Genomic DNA, 22,102 nt, shown 5'->3' with positions numbered 1-22,102 from the left:
CTAGTTCGTAGATATTATATACAGAGGCAGATCTAGAAATATGAAATGAGGGGGGGGGGGCAAATTTGTATTTACAGAAAGACAAAATATATAATTCCTGTTTATACATATGTATATTAGTTATAATATATTTTCATATGATAAAATATAAAAAATTAATAAGTTAATTAATAATCTTATGACCAATCTTCAATTAAAGATATAGTTATTAAGTGTTTATTACAAACTTACATTATATACATATTAAAAATGTGTCAAAACCTACACCAGGGGTGGCCAAATTGAGGCTCGCGAGCCGCATGCAGCCCTCGTCGTAGTCGTATGCGGCTTGTGGTCTTATTTACAAAAACCAAAATATTTTAATTTTTTTTGTGTACATTTATAAAAAAAAAATTTATTGCATAGATATAAGGCTATAGCGTACAGATTAATAAACAAAAAAAAAATTAATTTATATGAATAATAAATTAAAAAATTAAACATAAAATTAAATTTGTTTGCGTGGTATTTTTTTCATGTCTACTTTTTTAGTAAGCTTTTTAAGATCCGGTTAGTTATAAAACGATAGTATGTTTATCGACCGTTAGCTTTCTTAATTAATTTTGTAGTATAAAAGTACCGATTAGATAATTTGACTTTTAATATATTCTTATTAATACATTCAAATAACTTGAAGTGGTTGATTAAAAATTAACTGTTTTATAATCGAATTGGATTGATAATTGTCACTGGATTAACTTTATATTTATGTAGACAAATTAATCATTCTCTAGCTATATATTTATACATAACTCAAAGTCCTCGTATTTTCATAATAGTAAATAGCTAGCTGGAAAGTGAAATAGGGACATAAGCGGTAAAATAAATGACACGACTTTGTTAATACGGAGTAATTATATATTCTTACCACATGTACATTGTAACAACTTGTATTACGAGCGTATACAAATATACATTAAACATATAACGTATAACACGAGTAAGATATAATAAATGTTGTATTATATGGTTATTAAGAGTTAAATAAGGACAAGTTGAAGGTCAAAAAATGTCCAACAAGAATATAATTTTTTTCGTTAAACAAACAATAGCGGATCTCTGTCAACGTTCGAGATGCACACCCTTAACTGCGGAATTTTCTGTGACAAATTGTCAGCGAACACTTTCAAATAACCCCGCTCAGTATTGCTGTGGTTGGCCAGAATTACTGTCACGTTGTTGTGCACCGCGTCCAATATTTCATGATGAGACATTTCGCCAGTCAGGTACAAATCGGCGTTAACACCGTTTAATACGGACGCACCAGAACCGGCAACAGTGGCTGCTGAGTTGATCGTGGACTCTGCAAATATGCAATAACGTGATATTGAGAAAATATTACACAGTTAATTGAGTGATCTGTAGCGTTAATAATAATTCTATAATTCAAACATTCAATGTATTTTTCTAATAACTAAATTATTGATATCATATTTGGTAGCCGTTGTTACTGTGAAGACAGTACTCTGAATTATTTTCTATCACATACGACATAGTTCTATCTAGCTTATTTAATGGGTTTGAAATATATTTTCCTTAACATGCATTCTCTAATCAAATTATATGTCTATGACAATATGATTGAATTAAAGAATTAAAATCGATCATCGAGTAAATCTCTATTTTATAAAAAAAAAAAACATGAATATTTTACACGTTATTTAAAAGAAACGATGAATAGTCCATTATTTTTCTCTATATGCTTATCAGTAACGCATTTAAGAATCGTTTCTCCTAAATATCCTATTTATAAAAGTAGTTATATCTATAAGCTTTCAAGGCTATTGCACGCAAATGTATGTTACAGGATTCAACTGTGATATTCATGAAATATTTCTAGATTTATAGTAAAACTTAATTTTATTCGTAATATTATAACATTAAAAAAATTGCACCGCAGCAATACAAAATGGGATGAAATATTGTACTAAACGAACGGCGTCTTGTATAGACAATTCAAGTACATCCGTGACGAACAAACGATTTTTACGCAGTAAAAATGTACGAACATTGATTTAAGCTATAACTAGTGATGGGCATATCCGGATTTCATGGATAATCCGACTATCCGGATTATTCAATTCAATTTTTCTGTTCAATTACAAATACTATTCCTACAATATATCTCCACATGGTGCTTTTTAATACTTAAAGATAATTTTTATTTGATAATTGTAAGATAAACATCGATAACAATTATTATTGTATCATTATACAATATATGTATTGTATTGTAGTATAAATTCAACTTATCTTCAGAATTTTAGTATTTAGTCGTAGCACTGTAAGTCATAGAGCAGCGGTTCTTAACCTTTTGTAGATCATGCACCCCTGATGAAAGATTTTTAGAAATTGCGGACCACCTTTTTTTAATTTTAACTAATTTGACTAATTTCTTTTTCGAATACTTTTTTTTACAAAATATCTCATGTTATTAAAACCAAAATTATAATTACTATTTTATATAATAAATTACATTAATAGACAACAAAACATACATACTTATAATTATTTTTATTTCACATAATTTTTCAGTTAACTTAAATTTAATTACTTTAGTTTTCATTTCCTTTTTTTGATATTCTTAAAATTTAATTTTTATTAGCTTAATACATTGGTAGAGACACACGTTTTGTAACATCGTATAATGATAAAATCTATCTATTATATAATAAAAATATATGAAAAAAATAATAATAATATTAATCCAACAATATTATAATGCACTCATGGCATATATTGATGTACATATATTATGTGTTAGGGCTTTCGCGGACCCCCGACATGAGTATCACAAACCCCTAGAGGGCCATGGACCACAGGTTAAGAACCGCTGTCATAGAGGTATAAAGTAAACCCAATGATTTAATAAATTGTAATTTTGGTAATTAATAATACATTATAAAAACTGTTGAAATTCATAAAATAGAATATTAATTTGTTGTTACAATAAAATAAAATAATTTATTTTAAAAGAAATTAAAAATAATTTTAAGTTATACAAAAAACAAATTCATAAATCCGAATAAGAATTTGATTCAAATCCGGATTTCATGCCCATCCCTAGTTATAACATTTTATAATTTACTATGCATTATTATTCTACTCAATAATCAATGGAAATGAGCACATTTTTATTGTTTCATATTAAAATAATATTTTACACTATGAAATACTACCCACACCAAATATTATTTTTGTTTTCATTTTTTGACAGGAATTTTTTCCATCACGCCCTCATCTAAAGATCTGAGAATAAAATTTACTTAAATTAAATCACAATGTAGCAACATTACTCTCTTCCGTATGACTTTACCGACACTATCTCACTAATCACCAAAAACAAGAAATAAAACTTCTACCTTAGCTTTCTTCGCAGTTTACTCTCCTCATACTTCATGGGCTTCTTTATATCCATAAAACTTTAACTACTTGTATATAGAACTACTGGTGTAAACATAAATTACATAATAAATGCATAAATACCCAATGTTGATCCTCTGGCCAGTGCAACCATTAGATTATTGACTTTTAAATGACATTTTACTCGTTGAATAACGTTTCTGATTGTCAAGCCTTCTCTAAAATGACAAAGTCGTCCAGTACCCACATCTGTCTCTGGAATCTGAGGATAAATTGCTTTGTTAATTATATGTGTTACATTATAACATCAGTATGGACACTGCACATAAGCAGTCTAATCACTAGAAACTTCATACATACTGACCATTTCATTTTTTTGAACAAACGCAGACATATAGTGATACTTAGTCATTTCGTTAAATAACGACAAGATATTTGAATTACACAACAATTTAAGTTGAGTATGTCCGGTACTTAAAATCCTGTAAAACAAGATCATATTTATAATATTAATAAATATTTATATTTTAGATAATATTTTAAAATCAAGATAGAAATAAGTAAATTATATAAAAAATAAATAGAATCTTATTATACTTTAAATCATTGTTAAGTTTGAATTGAGGGTAAAGTTCCATGAATGCATTGACTACTATCAATGGCGAATCTTCACACGTGTCCGATACCACAGTCACAATATGACTAAATTCAGGATTTTCACTATGCGGTTGTAATACAGTTACACTACCGTCTAAAAATGATAAATATAATATAAATTCATATTTTACTAGGTTTATAAGATATTCATTATTAATTTATCTCAACAGTCAAACATATATTTGTCACGTGAAAACACAATTTTTTATAAAACCAATGCATTGAATGTAATTTTTAATTTGAAAATAAATAATTCTTACCAAAACAACTTATTAACCAATCGGTTAAACCTTCCTTTACAGCATCCCATGAAGTATGAGGAGAATAAACTGCAATTCCCTGGCTTAAACAACGGCTTGTGATACGGTCCTGAACGTAAACAATTGAAAAAAGTATTAAATTTATTATTAATAAACATCTTAACACATCACAAATTATATGATTGGATCACAATACTTTAAATACCAGTATTCAATAAGTGATAGAATTTTAACAAACAAATAATAATATAAATTAATAATTAATTAACAATTAATAATAAATTAACAAATTTTAATTATAATTTAATATTAGGAAAATGTATTTAAGATATAATATTTAACTTTCATACAATTAAATATCAAGGCATTCCTCTATAAAGAAAATATGAAAAAGCGTTCACTTTTTGACAATATGTCTAAAATAAAGGATTCAAAAGTTAGATTCCTCAACACATTTTAACCTCAAGTAAGTGCAAAAAAATAAAAAATAAACGTTTTCTCGTACCTTCCAATTTTTTAAAATAATCCTTTTGAACGGTTTGAATAATGGAGGATGGTAGGATATAATGAGATTAGCTTTAGCATTCTGGGCTTCTTCAAGTACATCTTCAGTCAGATCGTTGGTAAGGAAAACACATTCTATTGATTTCTTGACATCTGGTTCGATCAACAAACCTACGTTGTCCCACGACTCTGCTAGTGATAAGGGTGCCATTTTTTCTAATGTAGACACAACTTCTTTTAAGTTCGCCATCTTCGATATGTTACGTAATTGATTGAATACACAATGACTCGAAAGACTACCAGATGCTCCTATAAAATGAATTTGATAAAAAATTAATATTACTTACATACAGTTGATCGACCAACTGTTACAAAAACTCAGCCTCATTAAAAAACAGTTGCTTATAATAGATTCATAGTACAATACATGGTACTTTTCGGTTATCGTACCAAAACGGTCGGCCGCCGGCGGTGGTGGCCGAGATATACCGATTCCCGTTATCGTACCCCATTATATTTATCTCGATATTGTCACGTTTCATTGCCAAAAATCAGTTCTCTGATCGATCTATAGCTCGTTTTAATTACGATATGTTATGTTCAGTGTGCAATGACGCAGAAAGTGCTATACGCTTTTTACAAGACCGCGGAGTGCTTCATCGTAATAGTACTTGTAAAAACGGTCACGATATGTTGATACGGTACGGGACTAAACCACTGTGGTCATGCAACATTTCCAAGTGCAAGGATACTACGGTATTCGTACAAACACTTGGTTAGATTCTTACACAAGTGAATTTCTTTGGCGACAAAAACATAAAAAAAACCATCTGCTTATTTACCCAAATTATAAACGACATTGTTAAATGCATGCCTCCTTCATAAAAATATTTTTTATTTTCAATAATGTTTTGGTATTCATATTTTATTATATTTTATTGGTATTCATATTATTATATTATTTTATTAAAATAAATTATATTTTTGGCAATGAAACGTGACAATATTGAGATAAATATAATGGAGTACGATAACGAAATCGGTATTTCCCGGCCGCCTGTTGGGGTACGATAACCGAAAAGTACCCTTTAATTAAAAGAATGGAAAAATGTTTGTATTCATCTGTCTGTATATATAAAATGACTTGTCCAGGGTGATTTATCATCGCCTAGCCGGAACCGCTGAAGCTATGAGTATGACATTTGGACAGTAGTTTTGTTTCGTGTTGTAGACATCCACTAAGAAAGGATTTCAAAATTTAACCCCTAAAGAGGTTAAAAAGGTTAATAGAGGTAAGAATGGAAAAAATCACCTAGCTCGTTAGAATCGATACGAATCATTGAAGCTATGAGTATGAAATTTAGTCAATAAGTTAATTTTATGATACAAAAAACCCCGAAGAAAATATATTTCGAAATTCAACCCTTACAGGGGTTGAAAAGGGTAAAAATGTAATAATTTATAAAAAATTATATTTTTATATACACCTTAGTCAATGCATTTGCTATAATTATTTAAGTAGTTATTGTTAAAACTTATCATAAAGATATTACAGATACATTGTTTATTATACCTGTTTGTTAAAATTAATATAATACATTTAATGAGACAACCCATAGTTAATATATCTTGGATATAATATATCAAAATTAATATATTATATAAATGCCTATATTTCACATTTTATCGATAACATATGAAACTGATAAAATAAAAAGTTATCCATAGGTAACACAAAAACTGCACTTGAGCAAAGTCAGGTTATTTAGCTAGTATTATATATGATCCTGAGGGTTCAAATTTTAATACAGTAATTATTGCTGATTAAAACCATTGAATCTTGTAGGAGAGTATACGTCTTGTTCATTATAGATTAATTACATATTATACTTGGTTGACCAAGTTCTCTTTTTCAAATCATGAAAACAATTTACATGAATTATTGATTCCAAAATTGATTTATAGGTTTTCTATGAAAACATTAAAAAATGTCTAGCAATACCATTGCCAAGTTGTTAACAAATGAAAAATATAATATGCAATTATATTTCACTGTTTTATATGGATGAAAAATATATAAATTTATATATTCATGTGTTTCAATAGGTAAAAATGTATAAATTTATATGTAAGGTTGAAAAGCAAAATTATTAATGTAAACAATTTTTAAACGAAATAAAAGTATTTGTTTTTACTTTTCCTATATATTTTATATATAAAATATAAAAAATAATATGAAAAGAACAAAAAATAAATTATTGATTCAAACATCTTATAAAATCATTATTATAAACCTCATATTTATAGAAATATTACATTCTTTATTGTACTAATTTAGGTCATACTATTGTTCAATAACCACAATACAAAAAATTTTTTTTTTTATTTAATAGTATACTAAATAAAAAATAGCACTAAATTCTATTTAAACATTAAACACAGTTTGTTTTTGAAGTTATATTTAATTTAAAAAAAATTTCATTAACAAGATTGACAAATTTAACATTTCCTTATCGATAAATACTTTATAAAAATAATTATTAAATAATATTGTTTTTCAAATCTACCAAATCATATATTTCCCATATTTATTTAAAAATAGTAGAATATAAAAGAAAGTATATTAAGTACTTTAATATCAAACTCTAATGTACACATCCAACAATGAAAAACACTTCTTTTATAATAATATTATTATATCGCATTTTCAGTGTATTAACAGTATATTTATATTAAAAATTACTATTTAATATAGAATACAATAATATAAAATTATAACAGTACACAAATTAAACAATACTTAAATTGCTGTTATTATTGATTTATGTAGACTCCATTTTCCAAATTTTCACCAAACTATCGTCACTACAAGATGCTAATACTCCTTTTACAACAGGATTCCATTGAACAGAATTTATATCTTGTAAATGAGCTTCATAAACATGAGCAATACATGAAAATGAAGGTTGATTATGATCTGATAAATCATCTTCCTTAAATATTCTAATAGAATTGTCTCCGCATGCTGTGGCAATTAAGTCTGTCAAATGGCACCAAGTAACATCGTAAATAGGTCTTGTATGAAATCCACTTATCGTACAAACACACTTATATACAAAGTTACCATCTTTAACTGAAATACCTTCAGCATTACCTGCAATTAATTAATTCACAATGTTAAATTAAATATTTTATTCAAATAATAAAATTTATGTACCTGGTAGATACTTTTGCCATATTTTTAATGTCCGATCATCACTACTTGTTACAATTCTATCACCACTTTTATCAAATGCTAAACTCCACACAGTTGATGTGTGTGAACTCAACGTACCGACGCAAGTCCACTCTTTGTCAGCTGGATCTTCCATATATAATTTCACAGTGTTATCATAGCTAGCAGACGCCAATATATCTTCTTGAGGATGCCATACTACTTTCTTTACATCTTGTGAATGTGCATTTAAAACAGCAGCACACTCATACTCATTATCTTCCCAAACTTCCCAAATCCATACAGATTTATCACGACTACAAGTCGCCAACATTGAGCCTGATCTAGACCAAGCTACACTTTTAATTTCATTTTCATGACCTTCCAGAGTGGCATTACATTCAAACTGTCCAGATTTATTATCCCAAATAGCTACTGTAGCATCAAAACTAGCTGAGACTAAATTTTGACCACAGTATGACCATGCAATAGCTCTGATAGTACGTTGATGTCCATCAGCTAGCAAACATTTTAAAGAACTTTTATCACCTTCTTTATAATTCCACAGTCTAATGGTTTTATCTTCACCACAAGAAGCCAACATTATTCCTTTTGGATGCCATGACACATTCCATACGATACCAAAATGACCTTTTAATGAAGTTATCAATTTCAGCTTTTCTGTCATTGTAAAAACTAATCTTCTGAAAAATAAAAATTTAAATACATTATTTGGTAATCAAAACCATGTATAATTTATAAAATGAGAATAATTAATATGACCTAATAAATAAATTGTATATTGGTTTCATACCTACATTGAGTACACTTACACAATTCAAACATCAAATAACTAAAAGACTATCAACTCTGAACACTTCTATGAAATATAAAATAAAATAATATGACTGAGAAAGGTATTTTAGATACACTTGTTCATTTATATTTATTAAATATGATCACAAAACAAAACAAAAAATGTTTCAAAAATGGAAAAAGGGAATCAAATTCTAAATTGTAGTTTTTTTTATTAATGCAAAAAAGCAAACATTACAGCAGGTAACATAATGCAAATAGTACATTTGACAATATATAGTCCTATTAAATTAAAAACCTGTAAATCTGTCCCTTTGCTACTTACTTATCTATACAGGCATGTTTTGGTGGCTTAGCTATATTTCTGATAGTTGACACAGTTTCGAACGATTAAAAGTTGAAAAAAATACAACGAGGATAGATGTAATGGTATAATGTCAAGTACAGTTACTAGTCGACCAATGAATATTATGATTATTTACCTCTTATGCAACTATAGATGCTGTTTGAAACCTTCGCCAACATAAATAATTATACCTTAGAAAATTGGTCACGAGAAAAAAAACGACTCAAAGGTTCACACAAATCCGCATCACAAAGAATTTCACTTGTTCGGTGTTAACGATCTCGCAGTGAACAATATTTTACCTTTTCGCGCATGAAACACTTATCACTTGGGTATTGTAATATGATAAGTAAATACCACGCACGATTATAAGAAGTTCTTTATAATCGTGGTACCACGGTAGATTATCATATACCTCGCATTGTATGTAGATAATACCACAGATTATATATGAATATAATATAGGTACCTACCTATATATATAAATATAAAATAATATATAATATATTATATTCATGTAATCTGTGATAATCCATTAATTATATAATCAATGATAATACCTTTATTAATAATTATACCATGATAATAAATCATTACACTAGAGCGCGCGCTCAGTATCGAAAAACAAATTTTATTTTAAATCAACTACCGGTCAATATAAACGTTGGAATGAATATAAAAATAAAATTACTGAACTTATATAAAATATGTTAAAATCCGTCATTCAAATTTAATTTAAAAAATGACCTAATTTAAATTATTACTATTTAATAATAATAATTACGGCGATAGTTCGTTAAAACTTGGTAGTATATTTTAAGCATAAGTAGTCTATTTATAACCCGTACCAGGTACCAAGTACCTATCGAATATATGTGCATATAAACCGTAGACATGGTATAAATTATGTCTATGGTGCAAACGAGTTTTTGTCAAAGGTAGCTAAAATGTATGTGGGCAATCAAGTTGTGTTGTTTTTGAGCAAAGGAGTTGTGAAAAGTTAAATTTTCGAAAAGCAGTTGTAACCGGTTCAGAAGTCGCTTGCTCCATTAGATGTCAGTGTGAAAGTAGAACGTACACAACGCGCTAGAGACAGCATTGCGCGCGGTATTTTAGCTGCAACTTGTAACGACGTCCATTTTCGCCGCTACGTGGGCACGCGTGACGCCAGGTTGACACGAAGTTATGAACTGGTCAAGAACACTATAAGCCGGTTGGAATCGTGATCCAGAGGTCGAGGCAGTGGGTAGTCGTCAACGATTAAGAATACGTCGGAACCAGGGCCGTATTAGCGCATAGGCACTACAGTCACTGTGCCTACGATTTTTTTGTTGTATGTAAATTGCTTTACACAATTTTTTTTATGATATTTGAAAATGTATGTTGCATATGTTTTGGATTAAAATGAATTTATTTTAATATTTGTTAAAACTTTTATCGTATAATAATGTATAATAGTTATCACTTAAAAGTTTAGATTTGATTTTTATGTTGTAAATATTATTGTTTTTAAAAGCTTAATACTGCATGAGATTCAACACTTCTTCTCCTAAAGATGTTTCTTAACCATTTAAATACTGGACAACGGCCCTGCAAGAACTAGAGGCCTAGGGCCTACGATAGTGTTAATTTGAGCCTGGTCAGAACATCGGCATGCTGGAGTGAACATTTCGGTCATGAAACGTCTACTGGACGTTGCTAATAACAGTGGCGCCGAGCCCGTCCTCAGGTAGTTCAATTGAACTGCCTAGAAAATTGGAATGTTAATAAAAATAAAGAAGATTATTAAAAAATTTTAATTGATTTTCATATAATGCTTGAAAAGTATTTTCTATTTAAATTAATATGTTTAATAATTAAATATAATATAACATCTTTAATTATTAAAAATGTTTAAAAAAAATGTTTTGGAATTTGAATGGGTGGTAAATTGAAAGGGGTAGAGGGGTAAATGTAATTATTTGAACTGACAGTTTCAATTTCATTCAGTGCCACTGTCTATTAGCGTACTTAGAAATATGGGCGTAACTAGGTAAGGGGGCTTGGAGGGGCTGAAGCCCCTCCAAAATTGTTTGAGCAAATTAACCTACAAACCGTTATAGTGTATAATAGTATTAATTTTAAGTCTCCGACGTAGTAAAAATTATTACTTATCATAATGTGATAAACTAATAATAGTTCAAGAGCAGTTATAATAGTATCAATAAGTGATTTGTAATGTTATATGATAATACGTTTGGAACTATTTTTAGATATATATTATCGAGTAGAGATATTTAACGGTAGAGAGATATTTATATTTAATTATAATCTATAGCTGTGATGTCCAACGTTTTTCTTTCGGCGGGCCACTTTGGTAAACAATTATCTTAGAATGGGCTACCAAATATAAAAGTTCGAATAATATCAATATTAATCTAATAATTTTATTTTGTTACAAACAGTAGGTATTAAATGTACATATTGAATTTGTTTTCAAATATTTCATTGATTACTAAAAAGATTACAGATTGAGGTACACGCTTTATCTACACAGTAATTTGATCAGTACCTACTCTTTTTCAAGTGGTTATATCGTGAAATTTCTCTTTGAAAATGCTCGAAAATCAAATTAGTACATTTATTTTTTTTTTTGTTTCATTTTAAAAAAATTGTAACGGGCCAAATTGATTACCTTCGAGGGAGGGCCACATGTGACTCGCAGATTGGGCACCATTTATCTATAGTCTATTTCAACCATAAAGTGTTTATTCTATATATTATCTGTGATTCCAACTAAGAAGGTACTAAGTAGTGATGGGCGTAATCAAGATATCTCGATTATCAAAATAATAATTCGATTATATACCCAAGGGATTATTTCGAGTGCTATCTTGTTTAAACAATGAATTCTTGATCTCGAAATGTGTATCGAATGATTTTCATGGAACGAAGGAGTGAGGGAAAAATACTATATTTAATCTTCATATTCAATAAGTAAATACTCGTTGTTCACTTTGAGTCTTGGTATTTTCGACTCGTGCTACTCGTGGGACTAGTTACACAAATATTGATGGGTATACAGTTATTCTTAGTTATTTATATTACCTTTAGCTATAATTATCGAATAACTCAACCACAAAACAACAAAAATTTCTCAGAACGTTTATAAATAAAATTATATTATATTTATATTTATATATTATATTTCAATTAAATATTTGGATTATGCTCATCACTACTAAGAAAGAACTTCGGCGGCGGCGAGTTTTCGCAGAAGTCGCAAAGTAAATTTAAACATACAATTTTTGATACTGAGTATTATTGATTATTATTTTAGGTACCTCATACTATATATAATTTATTTTTACGGAATTCAGGTGAATGTGTGAAACAAAAAATTATTATGTATTATTAATTATTAATCAATTTAAATTTTTCATATTATACAAATTCAGTTTTAATCGATTGATCTTATCATATTTTTAGGTAATTCATATAAATTAAGGCTATTTGGACCGTGGGGGTAATTATTTTCTTATACCTTATTTTGCTATAATATTTTATAGAACTTTAGCCCCCTCCCCTGATGTAAAGGCCTAGGTACGCCTATGCTTAGAAGCAGGGCCGGATCTAGGGGAGGAGGGCGAACCGGGGCACTTGCATAGGCGTCCGCACGGGGGTGGCTGGGTGGGCTGCGGCCCCCCCCCCTACGGACTCTGGCTTTTCTTTAATAAATGTTTATCTATACTATACAAGATAGCGAACATTTTTACATTTTACATGAATAAAGTGAAGCCCGTTTTAATCTTATAGTATAGAATTGATATCTGTGAATAAATGTAATAAAGTTATTAGTTATTAATCAGACTAATCAGAACTTGCATATAATATAAAAATTGAATATGTAATTGATACTTTCAAAAACCTTACTCCCGTGGACAAAAGGATGGAGTTGTAAATAGTATAATAATATGTAAATAAGGATTTCTTAGATATAAATTGTGTAAGTTTAAATAGTATTTATTTTTATATTTGCATATTGAATTAAATAAATAATTTATAAAATTTAAAATATTTAACTATACTAGTAGTCTTTAGTACAAGAATCTTTGGTTCACTTTTTTAAGGCCCCCCCCCCTTCGGACAAAGTCTGCGCACTGCCTCGGAAATTTTGGTCGGGGGGCGCCAAATTACAAAATAAGTTGTGTGTATATATATACAGTGAAACCTCGGTATCTCGAAGTCGTAAGGGACCAAAAAAAAAAATTCGACATATCGAAACTTCGAGTTACAGAGGGAATTTAAAACATAAATAACATTTGAAATAAAAATGTTAAATTATTGGGAAAAATGTGTATTTATAATATAGAATGTATTTATAAATTGAATACATATTATGTATTAGTATTCATCATTTGGATAAGTATACATTATTTTCTATGAAAGTAGAAAATCTGACATTTTTGTTTGTTTTTGTTTAGTATTAGAAGTATTTTCAATAAAACTACCTAAAATATTAAGTGCAGAAAAAATATTGTCAGAAACTCCTGACTGTTGTTGAACGTATCTTTGAAGTTCATGTATATAAAACTATATACATGAACTTCGAAGATTCGTGGTGCTTGGGCACCACGTATGAAAGATTTAACAACAGCAATTTCTTCCTTGTCGATTGCTTCATCGACAGAATCTGTCTCTGTCTCACTGAGAAAATCAGATGTTTTAAAAATTTCCGCATCGGTTAAACTTTCTGATGTGCTCAAAGTAGAATCAATATCCAAAAATTATTACATACAACGTTGTGTGTATAAGCTTTGTCATTTAATCTTATATTTAATAGTCTGGGCATTTTATACGTTATCTAATCTGTCATATATTCGAGTTAGTGAATCATAATAGGTGGTAGGTACCGGATAATGACTTCGACTTATAGAAATATTCGGCATATGGAAATTCGATATAAGGAAATAACTGAGTACGTAAGTCCAATACTGAATGATCGGGACTGAAAAAAAAATTCGACCTACAGAAACTTCGAGATACCGGAGTTCGAGATACCGAGGTTTCACTGTATATATATATATATATTAATAGTTTTTATTCATTTTATAATAAAAGTATTATACAAATTATAATTTATATTTCCATTTGATTTAATGGTTATAACAATAATGGGAAAACTCAAAAACCCAATGGATATTATTTGTCTACTAAATATATTTTCTGCGACTCATTGTAGTATATTTTATTGCCCATAAGATATCTACAAACTATAAATTATGATAATCAGACAAACATGATGTTAAAACCCATTTAATAATACTGATAAATTAATTTTTCTTCGACATGTAACAACTATCAAATTCAATTATTTCAATTGAAAATCAAATTGCCAAAAATTTAGATTATAACGATATAATTAACGATTTTGCAACCAGAAAAATCAAAATTTAATGATAATTTGTTTGATTATTGTATAATGATTATTTTTATGTATTAGTTTGTAATAATTTGTATTTAAAGTTTTTATTTAATACATATTTTTTCTAATCTAGCAAATGGATATATTTTTTCTTTTATTCTCTTCGATTTTTTTCTTTAGAGTTTAACTGGTACATAAGTATAATTATGGGCATAACAAAAGGAGAGGTTGATAATTTTATACTTTGCCCCGGGTAAAAAATATACTAGATCCGGCACTGATTAGAAGAATATCTTAGTTGAAGAATCTCCATGAGTGATTTAACAAAACATCTACAACTACTCATAAGCTCCAGAGATTATAGTAACCCTTTGCTTCCAAAATTATTCCTCTCCACTCACCCAGATCTTTATCATCACTTCTCCAATTCCATACACCCGTCTGTTGTAGATCCTTCTTTACTTTGTTTATCCATCTACGCCTTGATCATCCTTGTCTTCTGGTTCCTTCCATTCTTGCCAACATAACGCGTTTGGATATTCTTTCCACATTACCCAACAAACTGATAATGAATGATTTTATGAAATTTACTATATTTTAGATTTCTAAAATCTGCTCTATTTTATTGTTGCTCTGTATCCTCCATCATTCACTGCTGTATGTATTTTTCTTATTATTTTTCTTTTAAATATATTTAACCTGTTGGAATCTGTTTTTAACAATAACCAAGTTTCAGTTTCATAGCAGACAACAGGTTTAAAGGTTGCCGCACACTAGATCGGAACGGAACGGAAACGAATTTTTAGCATCGGAACGCATTGGAACGAAAACGAATTTTATCCGCATACTGTATCGGAACCAGTCGGAATTCCGTGGCCATATATACTTGCTAATTTTGATCTCATCGTTCAAGCTCGACGGTCGAACTAAAGGTTATTGCTACATTATTTATTTTTAATATTTTTGAGTGTTTATAAAATATAACATTATAATGAGTGATACAAGTAGTGACGAAGAAGACATGATATGTTTTAATTTATATGTATATTAATCATAAAAAATTTACCTTGTTTGTTTAGGGTCTCTGAAATTTCTTCCCAGGCATTTTCTTTCATGACGGAGTCGTAATAGTATTTATGACCAATGTCATATAAATATGAATATTTCTGCACTTCACATATAAGTTTTTCATCTGACATATTTGTTGACATAATTGTTTGTGTCAAAGTTATTTGTATCGAAAAAATATTAAAAATGTTTATTATAAAAAAGTTTATTGTTGTAGACTTTCAGTTGTCGTAGTGTACACAACTACAAAGTACAAAGCGATGATGACAAAGTGTCAGTACGCATGTGTTTGCGATCAGAATGCTTCGGAATCCGTCAAAATATTGTCGATTGCCAATCGTTAGAACATATAAATTCTAAGTACAAAACGATGATGACCAAAAGTTAGCACGTAATTTTGCGCTGATATAAAGTGTCAGTGCGCAAGCGTTAGCGATCGGAATGCTTCGGAATCTGTCAAAATATTGTCGATAAACAATTCGGTCGTGTTCCGATCCGATCCAGTGTGCGGGACCTCACTTAAAATTATGTTTATTAATTTTTCCGTTCCGATCTAGTGTGCGGTAACCTTAATAAATGTTTTATATAACTTCATCTCAGTAATTTTGATTAGAGTGTCATAAAGGCAATGTGTGCACGGTTGCCGACCATAATTCTTTTAATCTCTTTCAATATGATGTTTCTGTTACTAAGGGAGGATCCAAGATACACGAACTCTTTTACATCCTTAAAGCTATATTGAATGATTGTAATATTCTGCACCCTGCGGCGTATCTCTACTGTGGGTAGTCTCATGTACTTGATTCTTCGTTAATTATTAAACTTATCATTTGTCCCTTACATTCTATACTGCAGCACGCTTCTAGCATGGCATTCTCATTTCTTAATATTATCACTAAATCGTCTGCATAGGGGTAATAAAACATCAAATGATTGATTTCTGACATCACTTGACAAGAATAACATTGTGATTATGATATTTAACAACCATAATGGGGGAGAACTCGTAGATCACAAGCAAAATATTTATGGAAAATAAATTCCGAAATCGAAAAGGAATGAAATGCAAGAGATGATGGCTTATAAAAAGATATGGTAAAAAAATATAAATTTTACATAACAGAATATCTTAGATAACTATAACAGGAATAACACATATTAATATATGCGTGGCAGTCTAAAATATGATCAATAAACATTAACAAATATCTAAATATTAGAAGTATACTAATTTATTTTACTTGATTTCATAAATTAACCACAATTACCAAATCAATAAAATCGTGTAATGATTAAACATATTCATCATCGTGACAGATTGAAAATTTATAAATGAATACACATCTATTCGATAGACAATATATTGTCCACAGCAAAAATAATGAAGTGTGACAATATCATATATGTTTATTAAACAAATTGTCTACAATTTTTTAAATAATATTGGATTAAATGTAACAGTCAAACAATAAAATATTAATTGTAAATTACTAATACAAAAATAAAATATATTATTAATTAACTATTCAAGCACTTTTTTGGAGGAAGACAGTGAGTTAAACCAAAAAAGTTTTAATAAGTTTAATTAACACAGCAAAAATAGTTTAAGAAAACTAACATAATTAAGTCTCAAAAAATGATTAACATTATTATTTTGATAAAAAAAATACACTTAACAGTATTGCAAACAAACACATTTCATCAAATAAAATTAAAAAAAAAAAAGAAAATTACAAACATTAAAACTATACAAAATTGAAAATAACACTTCATTTTGAAATTACTAGGAACGAGCTACAATATGATCAATAAAAAAATAAAAACTATTATAATAGTCTTAATCATTTATAATGGAGTTCTTACATCATAAAAACAATATCAACACAATATGTATAACTCACAAACTAAAATAATTGAACAATGATATAAGGATATGAGTAAATGCATACATTCTTAAATTATTTCAACATAACAAAAAATTACATTATAAAAAAAAAAAAACTTTGGTTTACAAAAAAACACAATATTGAAAATAAAATTAACTAGCAACAGTACAATAATGACAAATTTTTGAGTAAAATGCTAAAATATATGTTTGAAAATAAACTAAAATTTAAAAGATACGAATTTTTAAAAAAAAAAAAAAATCATTAAATAAAATGTAGCAAATATTTTATATTATTGAGCAGATTTTTGGAGTAATATACTCATTAGTAATATTACAATTTTACAGAAAATATGTAATTGTAACTTTTTGAGTTTCAGATATTGAAGTTTAATAGTCTTAAGGCACTTGATAAATTCTATTATTGCCAATGAAAATAACAATTAATAATGAAAAACAGTCGAAAATGTTTATAAAAACTGATGGTAATTATCAAAAATAAAAAGCAATTTTAGAATATATTTATATATTATGCACTTCAAGTTAAATCTTGAACCACAGTAATAAATATTTACTAAAATGTAAACTAATTTTTTTAATTATCAATGAAATAAAATAAAATAATTATTTAATGAAAAAGGCAACATTATTATATAAATAGAAAAAATAAAAATGATCAAACAATAGAACATAACTGTAAATTAATTAGTAATTACATAAAGTAATTCAATAGTTATATAATTGTAATCAGCATGAAATTATGAAAACCTTAATATAATTACAACTCAAAATACATTTTAAATCTCAATTATTTAGTTAATTTTATATATTATATTCATAAATTTTAAACAATATAATTTAACACAATTTGTGATGTAATAATAAAAATGGAGTAACTATTAACCATAAGTATACTATCCAAGTCTATAAATATTAAACCCTGGGTTACAAAGTGAAAAAATATCATTGGTAAAAAATCACATGTACGATTGAGTCAAAAACATTTTATACTAACAAATTACCCTATATTTTGGTTTTAGCTGAAATACCCTGTAGCATTTATAAATATAACAATTAGTTCAATATTGCTTATGTATTAGATAAACTGTCTTAATCTTTCTTATATAATGGCACTATATTGTTTATATGCAACAAAATAGAAAGCATTTTAACAAACCAGTCTTTGACAATATCTTATATAATTACTATTAATGTATGTAAACATTTTTTTATGTGATTAAAGTGAAATTACTTCAAATTAATAATTTTATGCTATATTAAAGAAAAATTAATTAATTAATATTAAAATAAATTTATTTTAATTGTATGCATGTAAGAAAATTAATATTAAATAATTCTAATAATATGCATAAAAATAATTATTAAAAAAATTAATAGAAAAGGATTACAAATTAAAATTCAAAAACATTTTATTTTGAGTTAAATAGTAAATAATAATCTGAACAACTTTTTTACACTAATCAAATTATTTAAAAATAATATTCAAGTACTTCAAAAAATATATTAATAACAACATTAAACTGAATTTTATGGATAATTGAAAATTTTAAACACACTATTATAAGTTATATGGTGTAACTTATACCTTATATCTGAGTTCTTAAAAACCAAAAATAAAAAAATTACTGAAATACTAAAAATAATATGTTACATAACTAATTTAAAATCATCGATTTTGACCTAACATGGTAAACAAAAGTATAATCTTTTGATGTATAGTTTACATTATAACTAAAATATATTATTAAACTAGCAATAAAAAAATTATTATCAGTTACAAATATATATTGTTAGTTGCAAAAAAATAGATTATTATGGTTAAATTACAAGATTTGTTATAAAATATATAACAATTAGATACTGTCTCAGAACTAGTAATCTAAAGATAATAGACAAAACGAGAAATATTACAAAATTTGATATTCAATATATAATCATGTTTAATCGATTATAGTCTATTAAAGTGAATTAAAAATTTGATTTTTGATTTTAATGTTATTTGTATTATGAATAAAATTTGACACAATCATCAATCTTCTTTGATTATTTATTAGCCATGATTTAATTTTTTAATTTGTTATGGGTTTTAAGTACCATGATCATGTTTACTAAACTTTAATTTCTAAAACTTAATAATAGTCATAAATTAATTGACAAAAAATACCATGTAATTATAATATGGTGGCTCTTGCAATAATCAAGTATTTGTACTTATAATTTATTTAATTTGAAGGCCATATGCTTGGCAATGGTGGGCATATCGGATTATGATAAGCAGTATACTCAACAATTTGTTGTATTATGGAAGGAAATGCGATAAATCCATACATCTGTCTCCATTGCAGTTCATAAAGATGCTGTTCGGCTTGTGTCGTAGACATATCTTGTAACTGAATACAAGCTTCTACAGTAGTAGCCCATATAGTTTCTAAACAAAAAATTATTTGTAAACAATTAAAAACAGCAATACCAAGCTATATCGTGTTGAAGTAAAGGTTAATGAAACTAACCTAGATTTTTTAAAGATTTTTGATCTTGATTTATGTCCAAGTTCATTAATGCTTCTGTGCTTATGACTTCTCCTATCCCAGGTAAATTGTGCAATAATGGATAAAGTATTTCATTTGTTACTATAGTTGAACCCTGCATTACATGATTTTTGACCATTTCTAAAATCTTATAATTTTCCTGAACCCAATGAACATTGTTAATAAACAATTTTAACTGTAAATATCAATAGTTTTACTTTATTAGATCCATCTAAAAGACTGGCCCATACACGTACAGGGACATGGGCCGTGTCAGCAATACACAGAACTCTTTTGGAAAAATTATTATTATGAGAAGTGGTCGGTACTTCTAAACTCATATTGCCATCTGGGAATATGTCTACAATGACTACGACATCAGGACCACCCAGCTTAAAGTCTGTGACCATTTTTTTCAACTGCCATTCAGCAACTTGAGTACATCCATTATAAATACGTTTGGCTACGTTTGCCTTAGTTCTACCTTCACCACCAACATTGGTTAACGGAATATTCTTGCACCAACCTGTAAAAACACTTTTTTAGTTCAATACAGAATGTGAAAATATAGTTAATTCTTACCATCAATAACTTTAAGAGCATATCCCAGCTCGCATTTGAAGTCTGAAAAGAAGGATGAATGCCTTGCCGGCAACTTCTTCTTGCACTCCAGACACACCCAGTTGAACTTGTCGACCACACGGGCCCGATGCCACTGCATCTTTTCCGTGGCTGAGCATTCATTGTTGGAGCATTTTTGTTCCTTGGCTATCAGGCCGTTTTTCTTGAGCCATTCACAAAGGTCGGCTTCGCGACCGGGCGCCAGCAGCGGTTCCACGGTGGTTTCGAAAAGATTCGGATCGCTGCAAACACCCGGCATGATGGATTGCACTCGACTAATTTACGTGCGCAACATTATTAACGGGGGTAGCAATAGAACGGACGGGCGCGCTCGCGGCATTGATCGCTATTAATTAATTCTGATTGTTACTTCATTGTCGTACGATCGTCACACATACGGGTCGGATCGATGATGCGATATGAACGTGGTCTACGTTTATAATATTATGACGCTACGGGTAACACATATACGCACGCGGGCGCGCGATGATGATGTAATAGAGAATTGTGGAACGCGATGGACAACTAACTAAATGCAGTCTGTTCCGCGGTTTTCTGATGTAGAGCAGTGGTGTGGCGTGGTGAGAGTGCGCGTCGTGGTGTACTCACTTGTTGTAGCAGACGTCCTTCGAAGCGTAACCGCCATCGGCGGCGTACAGATCAGCGGTGCCGCTGCTGTTATTGTTGTCCATGCTTCGCACGAATAACGTGGTATCACAGCACGCGGGGACGGCTAGATGCACAGTGGGAGAAGGGGTAGGACGGAAAGGGACAGGAACGCGTTCCGGCTAAGACGGACCCTGCGAGATCGCGGCGACTGAAAAGGATGCGTAAGAGATCAAATCACGTAGAACGGACGACTGACAGAGGCGGCCACGCTGCTCCTGCCACAGCAGCTGCTGCTACTGCTGCTGCTGCTGTTTACGTTGCTATTAACACTGGTGCCGATGCCGGCGCTGGTGCTGGTGTTGGTGCTACGACCAGTGCTGCTGCTGCTGCCACTACTAATGCTGCTGTTGCTGGTGCTGGTGATCTCGACAGTGGTGGTGGCTGTGGTTCGATGGAAGGGAACCGCCGGCAGCATCGTATATTAAAATTACCGTTCGTGCGAGTCGGTTGCGCGCGAGAAGAGACGGCGGACCAAAAATTAATACCACTCGACGCGACCGGCATGAGCGGTGCGCGGGGCGATGATAATAATAGTAGATAGTGTTGGTGCGTGCGTGCATGCGCCGGGGATAAAAATAGCCTGTTGAATGCGTGCAACGGTGGGAAAGGGTCGTCTCCATCCGTAGCGGTGGCGGGGCGACGGTAACGTGGTCGACGAATGAGCGACGTGCGCAGGGTGAAACGTGCGCACGCGCTTTACGTCACAA

The 22,102-nt window shown here is 29.6% G+C and overlaps 1 protein-coding gene across 7 annotated transcripts; it reads right to left on the bottom strand.

The window, feature by feature from the left end:
* Positions 1-875: 875 nt before the first annotated feature.
* On the bottom strand, positions 876-21,438 carry LOC112679565 (probable cytosolic iron-sulfur protein assembly protein Ciao1). Of its 7 annotated transcripts, none has more exons than XM_025549425.1 (7): positions 21,336-21,418; positions 4,825-5,132; positions 4,320-4,428; positions 4,000-4,153; positions 3,767-3,884; positions 3,526-3,664; positions 876-1,342 (listed from the first exon to the last, which is right to left on the bottom strand). In XM_025549425.1, exons 1-7 carry the CDS (start codon positions 21,370-21,372, stop codon positions 1,077-1,079), a joined length of 1,131 nt encoding a protein of 376 aa, XP_025405210.1. In that variant the 5' UTR covers positions 21,373-21,418; the 3' UTR covers positions 876-1,076. The 7 variants fall into 7 exon arrangements, with proteins under 7 accessions (XP_025405210.1, XP_025405209.1, XP_025405213.1 ...); XM_025549424.1 differs by lacking the exon at positions 21,336-21,418 and adding an exon at positions 9,336-9,546; XM_025549428.1 differs by lacking the exon at positions 21,336-21,418 and adding an exon at positions 9,179-9,217.
* Positions 21,439-22,102: the final 664 nt, after the last annotated feature.

The sequence above is a fragment of the Sipha flava genome, unplaced genomic scaffold, assembly GCF_003268045.1.
Source record: "Sipha flava isolate LNK unplaced genomic scaffold, YSA_version1 164_pilon_pilon, whole genome shotgun sequence".
Taxonomy (NCBI): Eukaryota; Metazoa; Arthropoda; class Insecta; order Hemiptera; family Aphididae; genus Sipha; species Sipha flava.
This window is presented reverse-complemented; position numbering and strand designations above follow the sequence as displayed.

Bases quoted from the DNA above. Each gene is read 5' to 3' on its own strand.
- LOC112679565 (XM_025549424.1), bottom strand. From the start codon at position 9,378: ATGTTGGCGAAGGTTTCAAACAGCATCTATAGTTGCATAAGAG. The intron at 5,133-9,335 runs GTAAATAATCAT...TTCATTTTATAG, and splicing joins CATCTATAGTTGCATAAGAG to GAGCATCTGGTAGTCTTTCG. The intron at 3,885-3,999 runs GTATAATAAGAT...CTTGTTTTACAG, and splicing joins AAACTTAACAATGATTTAAA to GATTTTAAGTACCGGACATA.